The following is a 21039-nucleotide window of genomic DNA, read 5'->3' as shown; positions in this document are numbered from 1 at the left end:
GAGTGCAGAAGTCAGAGAGCAACTTACCAGAGCTGATTCTTTCCTTCTAGATGTGGTTTCCAGGAGTGGAATTCATCATTGGGCAAATACTTTTATCCACTGAGCCATTTTGCCTGTTCTTCTTACAGCAATACTATTTTTTTATGCACTTTCATTTAATTGTTAAAGTTTATATGAGGCATATATTAATCCCCCCATTAGAAGAGAAAATTGGCATTAAAACACATTTTATTTATTTATTTTGCATGCAGGCATGAGTGTATGTAGAGGTCAGAGGACAACTTGGGAGTTTGTTCTCTCCTACTGTATGGATCCTAGGGATTGAACTCAGGCCACCAAGTTTACTGGTGAATACTTTTTCCCAATGAGCCTTCTTGGTGGCCCAGGGCCCTGTTTTTAACCCAGGCCACTCTAACTTCAGATTCAGAATTTATAGTTTAAGTTAATTTAATGATTCTAATTTGGGAATTAACTAGCTGAATATTTTGCTAGAAATTAATGGAATCTGATCTCTGAGTACTAGAAATCAAGAACCCAGTGATAGCTGTGTATGGTAGCATATCTCTGTGACTCCAGCTCTTAAAAGGTTGAGTCATGAAGTTTAGGAGTTCAAGGTCAGCTTTACAGTTTGGGGATATTATGGGATGTCCCTGTCTCAAAAAGAAATATTTTCTGCCTCATGTACTAAGAGAATGAAGTCCATTCTTAGGATTCAGGTGTCAGCTTTCAAGAAAATACCAACATCACTGTGGAAGAATGCACAGTTATTGTGAAGGGCTTCCAAGGAAGTTTCTAGAGGAAGTTCAGTCACATCTGTGTCAGACTCACAGATGTGAGTAGGATGTGCTCTGGGCTGATGAAGGTGGGTGATGGAAAGGGCCCGCTGTTGTCTGGACTGTTTGGAGGGAATTCTAAGGGAGTGTGATATGATATGATATAGTATGGTATGATATGGTATGATATGATATACAATAAAAGCTAACACATCGAATTAGATGAAACAGAGGGAAAAGAACCCAAGAGAAGGCACAAGGAACAGAAACTCACTCATTCACCACTCAGGACTCCCATAAAAACATGAAACTGGAAGCCCTAATGTATGGTACAGATCTGTACAGGCTGCGCATGCTACCCCAGTCTCTGTGAGTTCATATGAGCTCTGATCATGTTGATTTAGAGAAGCAGTTCTCAACAAGTAGGTTGTCACCCTTTTGGCAAGCTTCTATTTCCAAAAACATTTACATTACAATTTATAACAGTAGCAAAATTACAGTTATGAAGTAGCAATGAAAATAACTTTATGTTGGGGTCACCACAGCATGAGGGGCTGTGAGCAAGGATTGAAGCATTAGGAAGGCTGTGAGCCACTACTTAACAGGGCCTTGTTTTCTTGGTGGGTTTTCTTCCCTATCCCCTCTGGCTGTCTCACTCTTTCTGCCTCTCTTTCTCAGGGACCCCTGAGCTCTGAAGGGAGGGAATTGATGGAGACATATGTTTAGGTCTGGCTGTGGCTCTCTATTGGTTCCCACCTGCTGCAGGAGGAAGCTTCTCTGATGATGGCTGACCAAGGCGCTAATCCATGAGTGTAGCAGAGTGTCATTAGGGATCATTTCGTTGCTATGTTGTCCTCAGAACAGTAGTATTTGCTTTTATCCTAGGTGTCTCTTGGTTACTCAGTGTTGGGGATGGGTTCCGTCTCATGGAGTGGGCTTTAAGTCAATTGAGACAACGGTTGTTTACTCCCACAAGTCTTGTGCCACCATCACCTGCATATCTTTGAGGCAGGACACCGTTGTGGACCAAAGGGTGTGGGTTAGGTTGTTTACATTTATCTTTTGGAATATTTTAAACAGAAAAGGCTCACTTGAAAAATAGAGGCCAACTCCCTGCTGCTTTTTGATAGAATTGAACTGAACATTAGTGTTTTATACATTTGAAATAATATTTCTGTAATATGTGGAAATTAACAACATAGGAGATACAGAGATCTGGGAGTCCATGTGTTGAAGTGTAAACTAAGTAAAATGAAAAATAAAAATAAAAAAGGTCAGCTACAGGGAGAATACAATCAGTAGCCACTAGGTTGTTGTTGGTGACATCTGAGCTCTCCTGAGAAAATCATCAGTGCAGAATGAGGACAAGTGTTTGCGTGTCACACAGTGATGATTCCCAAACATGTAGTACTGACATGTGCTTACTAAGTGTGTCTGATGTCCCATTGCTTTACGCTTCAGGTCCTCCTTACAGCACTGGTGGCTTAGGGAGGTCTTGTTACTGTGTAGGTGCAGAAACACAGATTCGGGGACTCTGAGAGCCACATGGATAGGAAGTAATAGAGACACAGGAACCCAGGCATTCTGAGTGTATTAGATCTTCTGAGCAGTCCCCATACTACAAAGTCAGTTCTGTTACTCAGGAAATCCTAGGGATTTAGGTAAGTTTTGCTCTCAGGAACCAGGGTCCTTATGGTGGCCATTACTCTGTTTAAAATGATTTCTTTTTGTCTGTTTTAGAGACTTGCATGGACATCTTCAGTACCACCTGTGTTCTTATTACAAATCCTTTTCTTTTCCTCCAGGAGTCCGGAGCACCAATCCTCACAGATGATGTTAGCTTACAAGTGTTCATGGATCATTTGAAGAAACTTGCTGTGTCAAGTGCTGCTTGATATGCCAGATGTGTCAGACACTCAAGAATTACTACTTCAGTTTCTTTTGCTTTTTTCATTTATCTGTGGAAACAACAGAGCTCTCTCTCTCTAAACCTGTTTTGCTTCAGTGTGGTATGAGGTGACATGGAAAAATGTTGATGATTGTAGATTAAGCTGAAATATAATGAGAGCAATGAGAACAAGTTTTGCCTGCTACAGTATTATAACTGGTTTTATAACTTTGAAGTTTTACGATTTAATTATGTTGAAAGAGTTAGAATGGTTTGCTTTGTATTACAGATACCACTTATTTGTATACTGAAGACAGATCCAGAGTGGCACTGGGTGTCCTCCCTGATCTTGTAGGGTCTATTTACTAAGAGCCAGAAAGGAACAAATCAATAGTGATGATGTATGGACAGTTTGCTTTTTTGTGAAGTCATTTTCTGGGTTTTTTTTAAACATACATTGTATATGCTATTCTGTACTTTGTTAAATTGGATTTATTTTATGGTTTATTTAGGAGTTATTTGACTTTATAGTAGCAATTTTTGTGAAGGTAATTTAATGTTTTTGGTTATTTTCAAAAATTATTTTGAGCTAAAATATTTGAGTGAGGTAACAACCCCACAGCAGACATCAAATGTGAAACCCCCACAGAGAACCTGACTCACTTACTAACTCGAGTAACTTTTTAAAGGAAGGAACCTAGAAAAACAAAGCATATTGTTATGGTGATTAAAGAAATTCTTTGCAGTATAAGACTGGCATAGCTACTAACCATATTTTGTTTTTGTTAAATCATTTTATTGTTCCCCTTCTTAGATACATTTTCATTGTGTTCTTCAGTATTTTAACACTATTTTAGGAGTTTTTACTTCACTCTTTGTTTCTGTTTCTTTATGAATTTATTAATTTGTGGTTCTTACTGAGACAGTATTAATGTTTAATTATGTCATGTGGAGATAGTTCTGTTTGATTTATTGATTAGTATCGTCCACTTTTACCTTTTAAAGTTTACCTGTAGCAAATGTTTACATTGCTGAAACAGATAAGTGTGACAATGAAATTTGTGTATCAAGTGCTGCACACGTGAGGGGTGCTCCCTGGGCAGCGGCGGTGACTGTGATGCACTCACGTGACACAATCAGACCGTGGCAAAGCAGGAACTTGCAATTGTTATACTCAACTGGTTAAATGAGTTGCTTTGTTCTGTTTTCTTTCAGTTCAACTGTGCTGGGCTAAAATGCCAATAAAATATACCTTTCTCTGTTTTCTTAGTTATTTAACCTGGGAAACTTAATGTAAAATTAGAGGATTTTTTGGACAGGACTTCATTATGCTACTCAGGCTGTCCTGGAACCTGTTCTTAGATCAGGCCCGCCTCCCACTCAGAGATCTGGTGCCTCTGCCTCCCAAGTGCTGGGACTAACGGCTGTGCCATGCACTGGGCCTAAATCTTTTGATTGGCACACAGCTGTGCAAATGTGTGAGTACAGTGTCATGATTCAGCACCTATGAACACTAAGGATCAGACCACCTTAATTAGCATTTTCATTTCTTCTAAACAGCAATTCTTTGTGTTGGAAGTCTTCAGACTTTTCTCTCCTAATTCTTATGAAAAATGTGCAATAAACTGTTGTAGACTGCCATCAGACAACTGTGCTAAAGAACACTGGGACTTTGTTTAGTTGTACTTTGGTACCTATTACAAAATAGTTTCCAATGATTACTATACTACTTTAGTATGAAAGTGTGTGCTCGTGTGTGTGTGTGTGTGTGTGTGACATATATGTGGATTCTGCTGTATGAGTGCCACCATACACCCACCAGTACAGGTCTGAGGATGACTTTTTTTTTTTTTTTAATTTATTTTACTTATATGAGTACACTGTAGCTGTCTTCAGACACACCAGAAGAGGGTGCCAGATTCCATTACAGATGGTTGTGAGACACCATGTGGTTGCTGGGATTTGAACTCAGGACCTCTGGAAGAGCAGTCAGTGCTCTTAACCCCTGAGCCTTCTCATCGATGAGGACAACTTTTGAAAGTCAGTTTTCAACTTGTACCTCAAGGCACAGTCTTTTTTGCTTCTGCCATGATGCAACTCCAGGGTGGTTGGCCTTTCGAGCCTCCAGATGATTCTCCTGTCTCCCCACCTTGCATCTCTCTGGAGGAGTGCTGGGACTGTAGAAGTGTGCTTACTGCATCCAGCTTTTTACATGGGTTGTGGGATTGAGTGCAGATTGTTGGCTTTTTTTTTTTTTTTTTTTTTTTTTTATTTATCATTATATATAAGTACACTGTAGCTGTCTTCAGATACACCAGAAGAGGGCATCGGATCTCTTTACAGATGGTTGTGAGCCACCATGTGGTTGCTGGGAATTGAACTCATGACCTCTGGAAGAGCCATCTCTCGATTGTTGGCTTTTGTATTGAGTGCTTTTATTCAATACAATACACCTTGATGGACAAAAGTGCTGTTTCTGAAACACAAATTGGGCTCTGCCATTTCTCTTTGCCCTTACAACAAGGTCCAGACATTTTAGCCTAATCACTTTATGTAATGTTTGCCAGACCCTAGCCCTTACCCTAGGAAATGGTGCTAAACACATGGTTGACAAAATAGGGTAGAGCTGAGTGTCTAATTTGATCTAAGTGTTAACTTTAGGTTTGGTATTTAAAATCTGTGTAGTAACAAAACCAAATTTATATTTTATTTTTCCTTTTACTAGAGATAGTTATACACACTTGGGTGTACATTGTGATCCAATACATGCTTGTAACATGCAGTGGTCAGGATTATCAGCACATCTCCTTTTTTTTTTTTGTATTAACTTTTGAGCTCCTGCTAGTTCTTAAAAACATGTTGATGGTTCTTTTAAAGCATTGCTGCTCTAGAATCTAGCACTCGACCTGTATGTTAGCATCTGCAAGCACCACCCTCTGCAGCATTGTTCTATTGTGAAAGTAACTTTACAGGTTTTTGAGACAGGGTTTCTCTGTGTAGCCCTGGCTGTCCTGAGACTTGTTCTGTAGACTAGGCAGGTCTTGAACTCAGGGATCCATGATTCTCCACCCTAAGTGCTGGGATTAAACAAATGTTACATCATGCCTGGCTTTAAAAGTTTTCATATATGGAAGAGCATATTTTTTCTATGTTTGGTTTACTTAACATAATGACCTCCAGTTCTGTGTGTGTGCGTGTGTGCGAAGTTTGTATTAAGTCAGTATACAAAGTAATGTGCTTCATTATGGCATCAGCACACATGTCCTTTGCACCTTATTCCTGTTTTTTCTCTTGCCCCAGTTTTGGGATCTTTGGTTTCTATGCTCTGTGTCTGCAGTGCACATGCGTGTGTTTTTGTATTTGGTTGTGTCTGTATCATTCATTCACATTTCCTTCGTACATTATGCTTTGCCATGCTTTCTTTGATTTTACTATTTCTCCTAACATCATAAATTAACAGTTGGATAGTGATTGCTCTGTCCTGTATAGTGCTTTATGCCACTACTATCAATACAACCACAACAGCTTGCTTGCTGGTGACCAGATGTTACCTTTTATTTGTTCACTTCCAAACGTTTCATATCACTCTGCCTTGGTCATGACACTATGAATGGCAACAAAAACATTAAAAACAGACCGTCATCTTGACTAGAACAGTACACTTAATTCATTATTTCTTATATCTGTTTTAACCATCTAATTTTAAAAATTCAACTCATTCTTCTTTCTGTGTCTTTAAATTTTTATTTCTATATCATCTCCCCTCCAACAACTAACAATAATTTTAGTATTGTGATAGTTAATCTTCACTGCCAGTTTGGCTAAATTTAGAATCACACAAGAGACATCCTTGGGTATGTTCACAAGGCTGTTTCCAGTGAGGACTGACTAGGAGGTGAGGTCCACTGGAATGTGGGGAAAGGGAAAGCTTGGCACCCTTTTCTCTGCTTTCTGATCTGCAGGTGTGAACAAGCAGTCATATCCATTCCCACAGCTGAATCTGAGGGCCTTTCCCAGGGTGCCCGCCATGAGGCGCAGGGCTGGAGGGCAGCTTCCACAGGGTCTTCCTACCATAAGGCACTGCTTCTCCAAACCATGAGCCAGAATCAGTCCACCCAACCTTAAGTTGTTTTTTGTCAGTTGTCTTGTCACAGCAATAACAAAAGAAGTTAATGCAAACATATGGAGAAAGGAAAGAAAGACGAAGCAGATCCAAAACTAGACACAACTTACAAACCAGAAGAGGAAAATTGAGGATAAACGTGATTTTTATCAAGATGAAAGGATAGCAAAGGGAAAGTGTGGTAAATTAAAAAGAACAAAACAGGCTTTTAGAGTGTTTTATGAGAATGCAGAAGGTGACTTTTAGCCTGTCACAGTGACGGCGATAGTATTATAGATGACCTTTGCTCAGCTTCTTGCAAACGTCACCAGACTTTATAAAAACTGATACAACATAGCCATCTTTTACAGAGCTTACCAGCCTTGCTCACTGTTAAAGAGCACCTTTGTCAACTGCAAAGGTGGTGGTTGTTTCCTCCAGTCTGATACATAATAAATAAGACACCAAGTTGCCGGGGCTGGGGATTTAGCTCAGTGGTAGAGCCCTTACCTAGGAAGCGCAAGGCCCTGGGTTCGGTCCCCAGCTCTGGAAAAAAAGATCCAAAAAAAAAAAAAAAAAGACACCAAGTTGCCAACTTTTAGACCAGAAAACAATGTATTGAATAGGATTCCAATATTGCATCCTCAAGTGACCTTTGACCAGGACTTTACAAGTCTTGTCTTCCTTCTGTCTCTACCTCTTCTTCTTTCCCCTCCTCCTCTTCCTCCTCCTTCTTTGCTTTTTTTGAGAGCAGGTCTTTCTATATAGCCTGGCTTTTCTGGAACTTTCTATGTAACCAGAGTTCCTCCTACTTCTGACTTCCAAGTGCTGTGATTAACTTCTGCATGGCCTTAAAATTAAAGATTTGTGTATATGAATGCACATCTATGAGTGCATGGGACTTATGAATGGTTGGAAGCCATCCTGTGTGTGTGGGTGCTTGGAACTGAACCCACGTCCTCTGCAAGAGCAGCAAGTAGTCTTAACCACTGAGCCATCTCCCTTGTCCCACAATTTTTCTGATCTGTGTTCATCTGCCTTTTGGGGGACACGTCCACGCACTGCTTCTATGTGCACATGTAACCTGTTTTGGGGACTACATTTTGCTTCAGCTAAATCAAGAAACCCATTAAAATAAACTGTCATAGGGATTAGAACCATTTCTTAAGAAGTCCGGGGCTAGAGAGATAGATGGCTGCTCTTCCAGAGGTCCTGAGTTCAATTCCCAGCAACCACATGGTGGCTCACAACCGTCTGTAATAGATCTGATTCTCTTTTATGGTGTGCATGAAAATAGAGCACTCATATACATAAATCTTAAAAAAGAATAACGAATGTAGATTAATTATGAGTAGATATTACTTATGAGTAAAGATGTCACTTCAGAGTGACATTTCTTCTAAGACCCTCCAAGCTTCTTCAAGGCAATTTAAAAATAGCTTAATCTAGAGATTTAAAAGTTAATCTTTGTGAAATCCTCATGTGATACTGATAGGTTAAATGTTTGGGAACATTTGTGAAGAGGTAAAATTCAACAGAAGCACCCAGCTTAGTGCTGCTTCAGCTTGAACATGCACAGAAACACCGAGTGTGTGTGCGCGTGTGCGTGTGTGTGCGTGTGTGTGTGTGTGTGTGTGTGTGTGTGTGTGTGTGTGTGTAAAATACTGCTATCTGTGCTGTCAGAGAGTTTGCAGCTTTAACAGCACCAAGGAGTATCAGTGCTGCCACCGTGGGTGTCTAATGTGTCATGGCTGGTTCAGGACTTTCACAGGAAGACAGACAGTGGGTAATGTGGATTTTGGAATCTTGAGACTCGGAGTTGGGGATCACAGGCATGGAACTGGTAGCTTGAGTTATGCAAGTAGATGAGTTGCAGATGGCCCTTTAATTATTTATTAGGAACTAACAAGGTATGTAGGGAGCAAAATGTCAGACACAGTCTTCCTCTTTTGGGCTTGGATTATGTTGTCACACATGGGTTCTTACGACGCTTAATTCTAAAACTCTATTTTTAATGAGAACATTAAGCCCACTGATTTATCAAATATATATTTTCAGCAAGAAAGTATTTCTATTAAAAAAGCTATCAAGTTGCTGAAATATTAATGGTAGTACAATATCATTTAACTGAAGAGAATGTTTTCGTTGAATCCTGGGTTATAATACCCAGAATTATGTTCTTTATTTTAAGAGGGATGTTGAGAAAATAAGATCCTGTGTAATAAATTTTGAAATGCCTTAATTCATAGTTGTTTTTAATTAAGAAAGAAAAATGTTTTAATTAAGATAAGTCTCACTTATTAGGGCTGTGTAGAAGAATGACAACGCACATTATGAAATACTCCTGCTTGGGCATGCTTAGAAATTGGTTTGTTAACTATTACAGGGTGCATAGACATGTCGCTAGCTGGCCATGTTTCACTTATATTTTAGTGTGAGCTGTGAGCTGACCAGAGATTTCTGCTTTATGTTCGCTGTGCAGTGCTTCTCTCATTTGAAAGGGCCGTTTCCATTCCATTTGTTTACTGAGTGCCGTGCACACCCGACACACGCTCACAGTGAAGGGCTCTGATGGGTAGCTCCCACTGGGAGCCTACAGTTTAGCACACTCTCCGGGAGCTCTTGCTTTATTACTATGGGTTCTTTGCCAAGAAAGGCGAGCACAGCTGTCATGCTTACTCAGCTTATACGGCGACAGCTACATCTGCTTCTCCATCAGCACCTTTTAGGTAGAAATCTATGTTATTAGATGTCTGTAACACTGGAGAATCTTCCTGAGTCTGCTGAAGGAAACCGACTACCGGATTGAAAAATCTCCATTCTTCTGCAAAATCTTTCTAAATGTGTTCACTGTTGAAATAACTACTCATCATATGAGATAAGTTAAACTTACCTGTGCAACAAAGGTCCTGGTGACTAATGATCTACCCTCTGGCCTGACTGCATTGAAATGAATAGGGAGTCAGTATTCCCCAACCAAGCCACAAGTGAACTATTGTGGCAGTATTGGGACAGTTCCAGAAGATGCCTTCTTATCTTACCTGTTTGCTTAGAAAAGGTAAATTTCACACAGTGGAGGTATCTTACTTAACAATATCCAGCAGAATAAATATTTACAGTGTTCCAAATAAACCAGGACTTAAATTTTTAAAGTTTATTTACTTATTTATTTATTTGCATGCACGGCTATGCGTGGAGATCAGAGGACACCTTGTGGGATCTAATTTTCCCTCAACCGTGTGGGTTGCAGGGATTGAGCTTAGGTCATCAGGCTTGGTAGCAAACACCTTTACCTTTGAAGTCATCGCGCCTTCAACAACAGACAGTACGGTCTCCATGGGCAGTCATGGGAAATGCAAAAGATTCTACACAGACCTTTAGGACCAGCGCACCAAATAAACAAGGGACAAATAATTATTGGAAGGTAGACTTATTTCTGAGGCGGGATCTCACTCCGTAGCCATGGCTGGCCTGTAACTCACTGTATACTAAGCTTGACTTGAATTTGAAGAGACCCGAGTGCCTCTGCCTCTTGATGCTGGGATTAAAGGTGTGCGCCACCACACCTGACTCTGAACGGTATGTGTGTGTGAGTGTGCAATGATGAATTATGTGTTAGTGTGAGTGTGTAATGAACGGTGTGTGTGAGTGTGTAACGATGAATGGTGTGAATGTGAGTGTGTAATGAATGGTGTGTGTGAGTGTGTAATGTCAGAGCTTATGCTCGACTTCTCTTTTTTGTTATTGGATATTTTCTTTATTTACATTTTAAATGTTATCCCCTTTCCCAGTTTCCCCACCAGAAACCCCCCATCCCATCCCCCTCTCCCCTGCTTCTATGAGGATGCCCACCCACCCACCCACCTACCCACCCACCCACCTACCCAGCCACCCACCCACCCACCCAGCCACCCAGCCACCCACCCAGCCACCCACCCCTTCCTGTCTCCCTGCCTCCCCGCCCTGGCATTCCCCTACTCTGGGGCATTGATGCTCCAGCATTCTTATGCATGCTAAGCATACACCACCAGGCCCTATCCAAAAAAGCTACTTTATTTTTGTCTTCATCTGTCCCTTTACACTTGTTTGGCACGTGGGACATCTGAGCTATATTTGGAGGCTTCCAGGCTGCTGATTTTTGCATCACTTGAAAGCCCCTTGATTACAGACAGCCCCACATAACAATGGCCTCACCTCATCCTGTGTTGGGTTAAGAGATCATTTGTCTATATTCATGTGATGGTTTAGCTTAGAGTTCACAGGGTCTACTATATTATCTTGACATTAGTCCAACCCATTTGCTATACATTTATGCACCAGAAGACTATAAATGACATTCTGGTTCCTGGGATGTTTCCTAATTAGCTCCTTTGGAATGGCTCTACTCTATGTACTCTTCGTTTGGCGCATGGAGATTTCTACTGAGACTCATCTGTTCAGCCCTTGGCCCCGGAATGATTTCTCTTGAACATACAACTTTTAAACAATATTCTTATTCTTACTGATTTTGCTTATAAATTTCTCCCCTCCAATCTTAAGAGCTGTTTTTTTTTCTAAACATAGACATATAATGAGTACATATAATTGTGGAATATAGTATGATTTTTTTCATTCATGGGTACAATGGCAAGAATTGGATGTCAAGAAATTTTGATGAAAATCTGTGCTTCGCCCTGGGTCCTGCTAAGACTGAACCCCCAGTGAACTAGATTGTTGGGGGGAGGGCGGCAATGGGGGGAGGATGGGGAGGGGAACACCGATAAGAAAGTGGAGGGGGGAGGGGGATGTTTGCCCGGAAACTGGGAAAGGGAATAACACTCGAAATGTATATAAGAAATACTCAAGTTAATAAAAAAAAAAAAAAAAGAAAATCTGTGCTTCGGGTGTGGTGAGAACACTTGTCACACAAGTGGGAGAACTATGTAAATGCTGGCTCCCAGTCCTCAGGAGGCAGAGACAGGGAGTCCGTGGGGCAAGCTAAATAGACTAGAGGGATTGGCAAAGCAGAGGTTCAGCAAGAGACCCTGCCTTATTGTATAAGGTGGAGAATGGTCAACCAAGACACCTATTGTCAACCTTGAGCCTCCACACATATGCAGACCTGTACATACATGCATATGCAGACATATGTAAAAATGCACATAGACATGTATGGTACCACACAATATAAGTGTAATAAATAATTAGAAAACCTATTTGTGTCTTCAAGCTGCTTTGGAAGAGCCCCTGCCTGCTCTTAGTGAAAATGGTGACTTGAGGTTACAATGTCTTGTGGCTGTCATGTTTTGAGGGTTTCTGCCTCTTGGCTTTGTTCTGTGGAGAGGTATCCTTTGTAGACTGGAACCATGGGTAAGAACAGTATTTAGTGAGGAGAGTCTTTCCTTACTTGGAGTTTATATTCTCATATAACACTATTCTGCCTTGCATAACCCTGGTAAATGTCAGTTCAGAGATGCTAGCATTCAGTCATCTTCTGTGCAATGTATGTAGGTGATACAAGTGCAGATAAACTGGAGGTGAAATGGTTTATAGAGCAGAGCCCTGTGCTAAAAATACCAGTTGCTGATGATTCAAGAAAGTTAGAAATAGAAATAACCTACCAGCCATATATCTGCAGGCAGGGAGGCATACAGCATTTAATCATTTGTCCTCCTCAAAACTCTCTGGGAGGAAAATCATGATCTCATTTCAAATAATCAGTGGAAGATTTTTTTTCCCCATGCGCTAGGTGACTCAGGCATTGGACTTTGTCCTTTATTTCTGAATCCTGTGATTTCACAGAATTAGTGATGCAGTTTTATTTCTAGCCAAGCATCCTTTATTGTTAAACTTTAGAGGGGTCGGGGACCAAACCTCATCAAGAGATGAAAATTATTCTGCGTGTTTTGTTCTGTTGGGAGATGTGTCATGTTTCTCTGTGTTGTGTCGTCCACTGATTTGGAGAATTGCTCCCATAGCTCTTGGGTTGAGTGAACATTTAAATTCACCCTGACTCCTTAATGTTTCACTGCTGAAACATTCAGCAATGAAGAGATGCAATTACTAAAGAAATGAAATAAGAAAAGATACGTTGAAAGTAAACTGGATAACCCTTCAGAATGGCGTGTCCATAAAGCATCAAATGCAGTTTGCCGCACTAGCACCTTTACTCCACCAGGCGGCAGTAGCTACCACACAACAGAAAACTCCGGACTCCTTTTGTACTTTAAATTTCGATTTTTTTTTCTAATACCTTTTGTGATTTTTCTCCTCACCAACATTCATGCTTTGCTAATCTTTGATTTTTGAAAGCTAATATCTGTTTCTGTCTGGAATAATTGGACTCAAAGTAAAATACAATTTCCTGAAAGGGTACATAATGGGAAAACACTTTAGCTCTCTATCGTAAGTGAAAAGCTTTCAAAGTCTATGTTCCCAAAGGAAAATGGTAAATTCATAACGCCTTTAATATTCTCTGCGACTCAACTCATTTAAAAGTGGCAATTGTGAGCCCGCAGTCTGTGGAGGCCTGTGTGGTTTTGCATCTCTAGATGTGACCACAGGTTTGACCTACCTCTTCACGTAGAATGTCTTACATATTTGCTACATTTCCATTTTCTTTACAGCCTGAATATACATTCAAGGTATGAAGCTACTCTTAATCCAGCAAAAGCCAGCCACAAAAGCAGGGAGACTGTCATGTCGTGACTTTCATGTCTGAAAGTTATATTTAGTGGTTGGTTTTATAGTTCAAAACTGCTTCCTGCTCAGTTCTCGTTCTTGCACCAATCGCTTGCCATGTGAGTGGAGGTCCTCTACACAGAAACGCAACTCAGGTAAATGTTGGGAAGACTGAGAATCTTAGCTGTTTCTAATCAGCAGTTTCTAAGTATTGACTAGACCCAGTTTGGATAACAGTTTATATAGAAGACATTTCGAAAGGATTTATTATTAATTATTGTATCCAGGTATACAAGTGCAAGTGCCCACACAGGCTAGCAGCATCAGATCCAGCAGAGCTGGGTTCACAGGTGATTGTGAGCCATCCTATGTAGGGTTCTGGAAACTGAATCCTGGTCTTCTGTAAGAGCAGCAAATACTTTAAACTGCTGAGCCCTCCAGACCTCAGAACTGTTTTTTAAAGACAAGGTCTCAAGTAGTCTGGAGTGACCTCAATTCCCTATGTTGCTAAGGATAACTTTGAACTTTTGATCTACCCACCTTAACCTCTGAAGTGGTGTGTGTGTGTGTGTGTGTGTGTGTGTGTGTGTGTGTGTCTGCAGTGGGTTTATATAGTGCTAGAAACTGAACCCAGTACTTGACACATGCTAGGTAAACAATTTACCAACTTACCTACATCTTCAGTCCTTAGTATTCTTAAAAAGTATTGCCAGAGGCTTGGAGAGATGCCTTAATACTTAAGAATATTTGCTTCTCTTGCAAAGACCTGGGTTCAATTCCCAGCATCCACACAGCGGCTAAAAACTGTGATTCCAGTTCAAGGGGATCCAGTGCTACCTTACAGCACCTGCAGGCACCAGGCACACTTGTGGTGCACATACATACATACGTGCAGGCAGAGTACTCATATACATAAAATAAAAGAATAAATCTTAGAAATATGATACCAGGGTTGGGGATAATAGTAGCCTTTAGTCTTTCTTATAATTGCAAAATGAAATATTAAAACCAGAATCAGCCAGAAAATTGTCTGGATTTTTTTTTTTTCAGCTCACTACAAGACTGCTGACAGCTCTGAATTTCTCTTACATTGTGGAACCAGCTTTTCTGTAGGACTATACAGATCTTTTTTTTTTTTTTTTCGATTTTTTTTTTTATTAACTTGAGTATTTCTTATATACATTTCAAGTGTTATTCCCTTTCCTGGTATCCGGGCAAACATCCCCCTCCCCCCTCCCCTTCCTTATGGGTGTTCCCCTCCCAACCCTCCCCCCATTGCCGCCCTCCCCCCCACCAGGCTAGTTCACTGGGGGTTCAGTCTTAGCAGGACCCAGGGCTTCCCCTTCCACTGGTGCTCTTACTAGGATATGCATTGCTACCTATGAGGTCAGAGTCCAGGGTCAGTCCATGTATAGTCTTTGGGTAGGGGCTTAGTCCCTGGAAGCTCTGGTTGCTTGGCATTGTTGTACATATGGCGTCTCGAGCCCCTTCAAGCTCTTCCAGTTCTTTCTCTGATTCCTTCAACGGGGGTCCTATTCTCAGTTCAGTGGTTTGCTGCTGGCATTCGCCTCTGTATTTGCTATATTCTGGCTGTGTCTCTTAGGAGCGATCTACATCCGGCTCCTGTCGGTCTGCACTTCTTTGCTTCATCCATCTTGTCTAATTGGGTGGCTATATATGTATGGGCCACATGTGGGGCAGACTCTGAATGGGTGTTCCTTCAGTCTCTGTTTTAATCTTTGCCTCTCTCTTCCCTGCCAAGGGTATTCTTGTTCCCCTTTTAAAGAAGGAGTGAAGCATTCACATTTTGATCATCCGTCTTGAGTTTCATTTGCTCTAGGCATCTAGGGTAATTCAAGCATTTGGGCTAATAGCCACTTATCAATGAGTGCATACCATGTATGTCTTTCTGTGATTGGGTTAGCTCACTCAGGATGATGTTTTCCAGTTCCAACCATTTGCCTACGAATTTCATAAAGTCGTTGTTTTTGATAGCTGAGTAATATTCCATTGTGTAGATGTACCACATTTTCTGTATCCATTCCTCTGTTGAAGGGCATCTGGGTTCTTTCCAGCTTCTGGCTATTATAAATAAGGCTGCAATGAACATAGTGGAGCACGTGTCTTTTTTATATGTTGGGGCATCTTTTGGGTATATGCCCAAGAGAGGTATAGCTAGATCCTCAGGCAGTTCAATGTCCAATTTTCTGAGGATTCTCCAGACTGATTTCCAGAATGGTTGTACCAGTTTGCAATCCCACCAACAATGGAGGAGTGTTCTTCTTCCTCCACATCCTCGCCAGCATCTGTTGTCCCCTGAGTTTTTGATCTTAGCCATTCTCACTGGTGTGAGGTGAAATCTCAGGGTTGTTTTGATTTGCATTTCCCTTATGACTAAAGATGTTTCTCAGCCATTCGGCATTCCTCAGCTGTGAATTCTTTGTTTAGCTCTGAACCCCATTTTTAATAGGTTTATTTGTCTCCCTGCGGTCTAACATCTTGAGTTCTTTGTATATTTTGGATATAAGGCCTCTATCTGTTGTAGGATTGGTAAAGATCTTTTCCCAATCTGTTGGTTGCCATTTTGTCCTAACCACCGTGTCCTTTGCCTTACAGAAGCTTTGTAGTTTTATGAGATCCCATTTGTCGATTCTTGATCTTAGAGCGTAAGCCATTGGTGTTTTGTTTAGGAAATTTTTTCCAGTGCCCATGTGTTCCAGATGCTTCCCTAGTTTTTCTTCTATTAGTTTGAGTGTGTCTGGTTTGATGTGGAGGTCCTTGATCCACTTGGACTTAAGCTTTGTACAGGGTGATAAGCATGGATCGATCTGCATTCTTCTACATGTTGACCTCCAGTTGAACCAGCACCATTTGCTGAAAATGCTATCTTTTTTCCATTGGATGGTTTTGGCTCCTTTGTCAAAAATCAAGTGACCATAGGTGTGTGGGTTCATTTCTGGGTCTTCAATTCTATTCCATTGGTCTATCTGTCTGTCTCTGTACCAATACCATGCAGTTTTTATCACTATTGCTCTGTAATACTGCTTGAGTTCAGGGATAGTGATTCCCCCTGAAGTCCTTTTATTGTTGAGGATAGCTTTAGCTATCCTGGGTTTTTTATTATTCCAGATGAATTTGCAAATTGTTCTGTCTAACTCTTTGAAGAATTGGATTGGTATTTTGATGGGGATTGCACTGAATCTGTAGATTGCTTTTGGTAAAATGGCCATTTTTACTATATTAATCCTGCCAATCCATGAGCATGGGAGATCTTTCCATCTTCTGAGGTCTTCTTCAATTTCCTTCTTCAGTGTCTTGTAGTTCTTATTGTACAGATCTTTTACTTGCTTGGTTAAAGTCACACCGAGGTACTTTATATTATTTGGGTCTATTATGAAGGGTGTCGTTTCCCTAATTTCTTTCTCGGCTTGTTTCTCTTTTGTATAGAGGAAGGCAACTGATTTATTTGAGTTAATTTTATACCCAGCCACTTTGCTGAAGTTGTTTATCAGCTTTAGTAGTTCTCTGGTGGAACTTTTGGGATCACTTAAATATACTATCATGTCATCTGCAAATAGTGATATTTTGACTTCTTCTTTTCCGATCTGTATCCCCTTGACCTCCTTTTGTTCTCTGATTGCTCTGGCTAGAACTTCAAGAACTATATTGAATAAGTAGGGAGAGAGTGGGCAGCCTTGTCTAGTCCCTGATTTTAGTGGGATTGCTTCGAGTTTCTCTCCATTTAGTTTAATGTTAGCAACTGGTTTGCTGTATATGGCTTTTACTATGTTCAGGTATGGGCCTTGAATTCCTATTCTTTCCAGGACTTTTATCATGAAGGGGTGTTGAATTTTGTCAAATGCTTTCTCAGCGTCTAATGAAATGATCATGTGGTTTTGTTCTTTCAGTTTGTTTATATAATGGATCACGTTGATGGTTTTCCGTATATTAAACCATCCCTGCATGCCTGGGATGAAGCCTACTTGATCATGGTGGATGATTGTTTTGATGTGCTCTTGGATTCGGTTTGCCAGAATTTTGTTGAGTATTTTTGCATCGATATTCATAAGGGAAATTGGTCTGAAGTTCTCTTTCTTTGTTGTGTCTTTGTGTGGTTTAGGTATAAGAGTAATTGTGAATTTTCGTAGAAGGTATTCGGTAGTGATCCATCTGTTTCAATTTTGTGGAATAGTTTGGATAATATTGGTATGAGGTCTTCTATGAAGGTTTGGTAGAATTCTGCACTAAACCCGTCTGGACCTGGGCTCTTTTTGGTTGGGAGACCTTTAATGACTGCTTCTATTTCCTTAGGAGTTATGGGGTTGTTTAACTGGTTTATCTGTTCCTGATTTAACTTTGGTACCTGGTATCTGTCTAGGAAATTATCCATTTCCTGAAGATTTTCAAGTTTTGTTGAATATAGGTTTTTATAGTAAGATCTGATGATTTTTTGAATTTCCTCTGAATCTGTTTTTATGTCTCCCTTTTCATTTCTGATTTTGTTAATTTGGACGCACTCTCTGTGTCCTCTCGTTAGTCTGGCCAAGGGTTTATCTATCTTGTTGATTTTCTCAAAGAACCAACTTTTGGTTCTGTTGATTCTTTCTATGGTCCTTTTTGTTTCTACTTGGTTGATTTCAGCTCTGAGTTTGATTATTTCCTGCCTTCTACTCCTCCTGGGTGTATTTGCTTCTTTTTGTTCTAGAGCTTTTAGGTGTGCTGTCAAGCTGCTGACATATGCTCTTTCCTGTTTCTTTCTGCAGGCACTCAGCGCTATGAGTTTTCCTCTTAGCACAGCTTTCATTGTGTTCCATAAGTTTGGGTATGTTGTACCTTCATTTTCATTAAATTCTAAAAAGTTTTTAATTTCTTTCTTTATTTCTTCCTTGACCAGGTTATCATTGAGTAGAGCATTGTTCAATTTCCAAGTGTATGTGGGCATTCTTCCTTGATTGTTATTGAAGACCAGTTTTAGGCCGTGGTGGTCCGATAGCACGCATGGGATTATTTCTATCTTTCTGTACCTGTTGAGGCCCGTTTTTTGACCAATTATATGGTCAATTTTGGAGAAAGTACCATGAGGAGCTGAGAAGAAGGTATATCCTTTTGCTTTAGGATAGAATGTTCTATAAATATCCGTTAAGTCCATTTGGCTCATGACTTCTCTTAGTCTGTCTACCTCTCTGTTCAATTTCTGTTTCCATGATCTGTCCATTGATGAGAGTGGGGTGTTGAAATCTCCCTCTATTATTGTGTGAGGTGCAATGTGTGTTTTGAGCTTTAGTAAGGTTTCTTTTATGTATGTAGGTGCCCTTGTATTTGGGGCATAGATATTTAGGATTGAGAGTTCATCTTGGTGGATTTTTCCTTTGATGAATATGAAGTCTCCTTCCTTATCTTTTTTGATGACTTTTAATTGAAAATTGATTTTATTTGATATTAGAATGGCTACTCCAGCTTGCTTCTTCTGACCATTTGCTTGGAAAATTGTTTTCCAGCCTTTCACTCTGAGGTAATGTCTGTCTTTGTCTCTGAGGTGTGTTTCCTGAGGTAATGTCTGTCTTTGTCTCTGAGGTGTGTTTCCTGTAGGCAGCAGAATGCAGGGTCCTCGTTGCCTATCCAGTTTGTTAATCTATGTCTTTTTATTGGGGAGTTGAGGCCATTGATGTTGAGAGATATTAAGGAATAGTGATTATTGCTTCCCGTTATATTCATATTTGGATGTGAGGTTATGTTTGTGTGCTTTCATTCTCTTTGTTTTGTTGCCAAGACGATTAGTTTCTTGCTTCTTCTAGGGTATAGCTTGCCTCCTTATGTTGGGCTTTACCATTTATTATCCTTTGTAGTGCTGGATTTGTAGAAAGATATTGTGTAAATTTGTTTTTGTCATGGAATATCTTGGTTTCTCCATCTATGTTAATTGAGAGTTTTGCAGGATACAGTAACCTGGGCTGGCATTTGTGTTCTCTTAGGGTCTGTATGACATCAGTCCAGGATCTTCTGGCCTTCATAGTTTCTGGCGAGAAGTCTGGTGTGATTCTGATAGGTCTGCCTTTATATGTTACTTGACCTTTTTCCCTTACTGCTTTTAATATTCTTTCTTTATTTTGTGCGTTTGGTGTTTTGACTATTATGTGACAGGAGGTGTTTCTTTTCTGGTCCAATCTATTTGGAGTTCTGTAGGCTTCTTGTATGCCTATGGGTATCTCTTTTTTTAGGTTAGGGAAGTTTTCTTCTATGATTTTGTTGAAGATATTTACTGGTCCTTTGAGCTGGGAGTCTTCACTCTCTTCTATACCTATTATCCTTAGGTTTGATCTTCTCATTGAGTCCTGGATTTCCTGTATGTTTTGGACCAGTAGCTTTTTCTGCTTTACATTATCTTTGACAGTTGAGTCAATGATTTCTATGGAATCTTCTGCTCCCGAGATTCTCTCTTCCATCTCTTGTATTCTGTTGGTGAAGCTTGTATCTACAGCTCCTTGTCTCTTCTTTTGGTTTTCTATATCCAGGGTTGTTTCCATGTGTTCTTTCTTGATTGCTTCTATTTCCATTTTTAATTCCTTCAACTGTTTGATTGTGTTTTCCTGGAATTCTTTCAGGGATTTTTGTGTCTCCTCTCTATGGGCTTCTACTTGTCTATTTATGTTTTCCTGGAATTCTTTCAGGGATTTTTGCGATTCCTTTCTGTAGGCTTCTACTTGTTTATTAATGTTTTCCTGTGTTTCCCTAAGGGAGTTCTTCACATCTTTCTTGAAGTCCCCCAGCATCAGGATCAAATATGATTTTGAAACTAGATCTTGCTTTTCTGGTGTGTTTGGATATTCCATGTTTGTTTTGGTGGGAGAATTGGGCTCCGATGATTCCATGTAGTCTTGGTTCCTGTTGCTTGTGTTCCTGCGCTTGCCTCTCGCCATCAGATTATCTCTAGTGTTACTTTGTTCTGCTATTTCTGACAGTGGCTAGACTGTCCTATAAGCCTGTGTGTCAGGAGTGCTGTAGACCTGTTTTCCTGTTTTCTTTCAGCCAGTTATGGGAACAGAGTGTTCTGCTTTCGGGCGTGTAGCTTTTCCTCTCTACAGGTCTTCAGCTGTTCCTGTGGGCCTGTGTCTTGAGTTCACCAGGCAGCTTTCTTGCAGCAGAAAAGTTGGTCTTACCTGTGGTCCCGAGGCTCAAGTTCGCTCGTGGGGTGCTGCCCACGGGCTCTCTGCAGCGGCAGCAACCAAGAAGACCTGTGCCGCCCCTTCCGGGAGCTTCAGTGCACCAGGGTTCCAGATGGTCTTTGGCTTTTTCCTCTGGCGTCCGAGATGTGTGTGCAGAGAGCAGTCTCTTCTGGTTTCCCAGGCTTGTCTGCCTCTCTGAAGGTTTAGCTCTCCCTCCCACGGGATTTGGGTGCAGAGAACTGTTTATCCGGTCTATTTCCTTCAGGGTCCGGCGGTGTCTCTGGTAGGGGTCCTGCCGCTCCTGGGCCCTCCCCCACGGGAGCCCAGAGGCCCTATACAGTTTCCTCTTGGGCCAGGGATGTGGGCAGGGGTGAGCAGTGTTGGTGGTCTCTTCTGCTCTGCAGCCTCAGGAGTGCCCACCTGACCAGGCGGTTGGGTCTCTGTCTCACAGGG

At 40.8% G+C, this 21039-nt stretch overlaps 1 protein-coding gene across 6 annotated transcripts in view; it reads left to right on the top strand.

Annotated features, from left to right (window-relative positions):
* Sec23a (Sec23 homolog A, COPII coat complex component) overlaps window positions 1–3924 on the top strand; it is a 48896-nt gene extending 44972 nt beyond the window's left edge. For 5 of the 6 annotated variants that reach the window (XM_063262378.1, XM_039112796.2, XM_008764661.4 and 2 more), the window contains one exon: window positions 2579–3924. In XM_063262378.1, the coding sequence (XP_063118448.1) occupies window positions 2579–2668 (90 nt within the window). In that variant the 3' untranslated portion in view covers window positions 2669–3924. The remainder of the gene's footprint in view (window positions 1–2578) is intronic. The other variant, NM_001105732.2, reaches the window with a different exon arrangement.
* Window positions 3925–21039: the final 17115 nt, after the last annotated feature.

Source organism: Rattus norvegicus, chromosome 6, assembly GCF_036323735.1.
Source record: "Rattus norvegicus strain BN/NHsdMcwi chromosome 6, GRCr8, whole genome shotgun sequence".
Lineage (NCBI taxonomy): Eukaryota > Metazoa > Chordata > Mammalia > Rodentia > Muridae > Rattus > Rattus norvegicus.
Note: the sequence above shows the minus strand (reverse complement) of the source record. Positions and strands in the feature narration are given on the sequence as shown.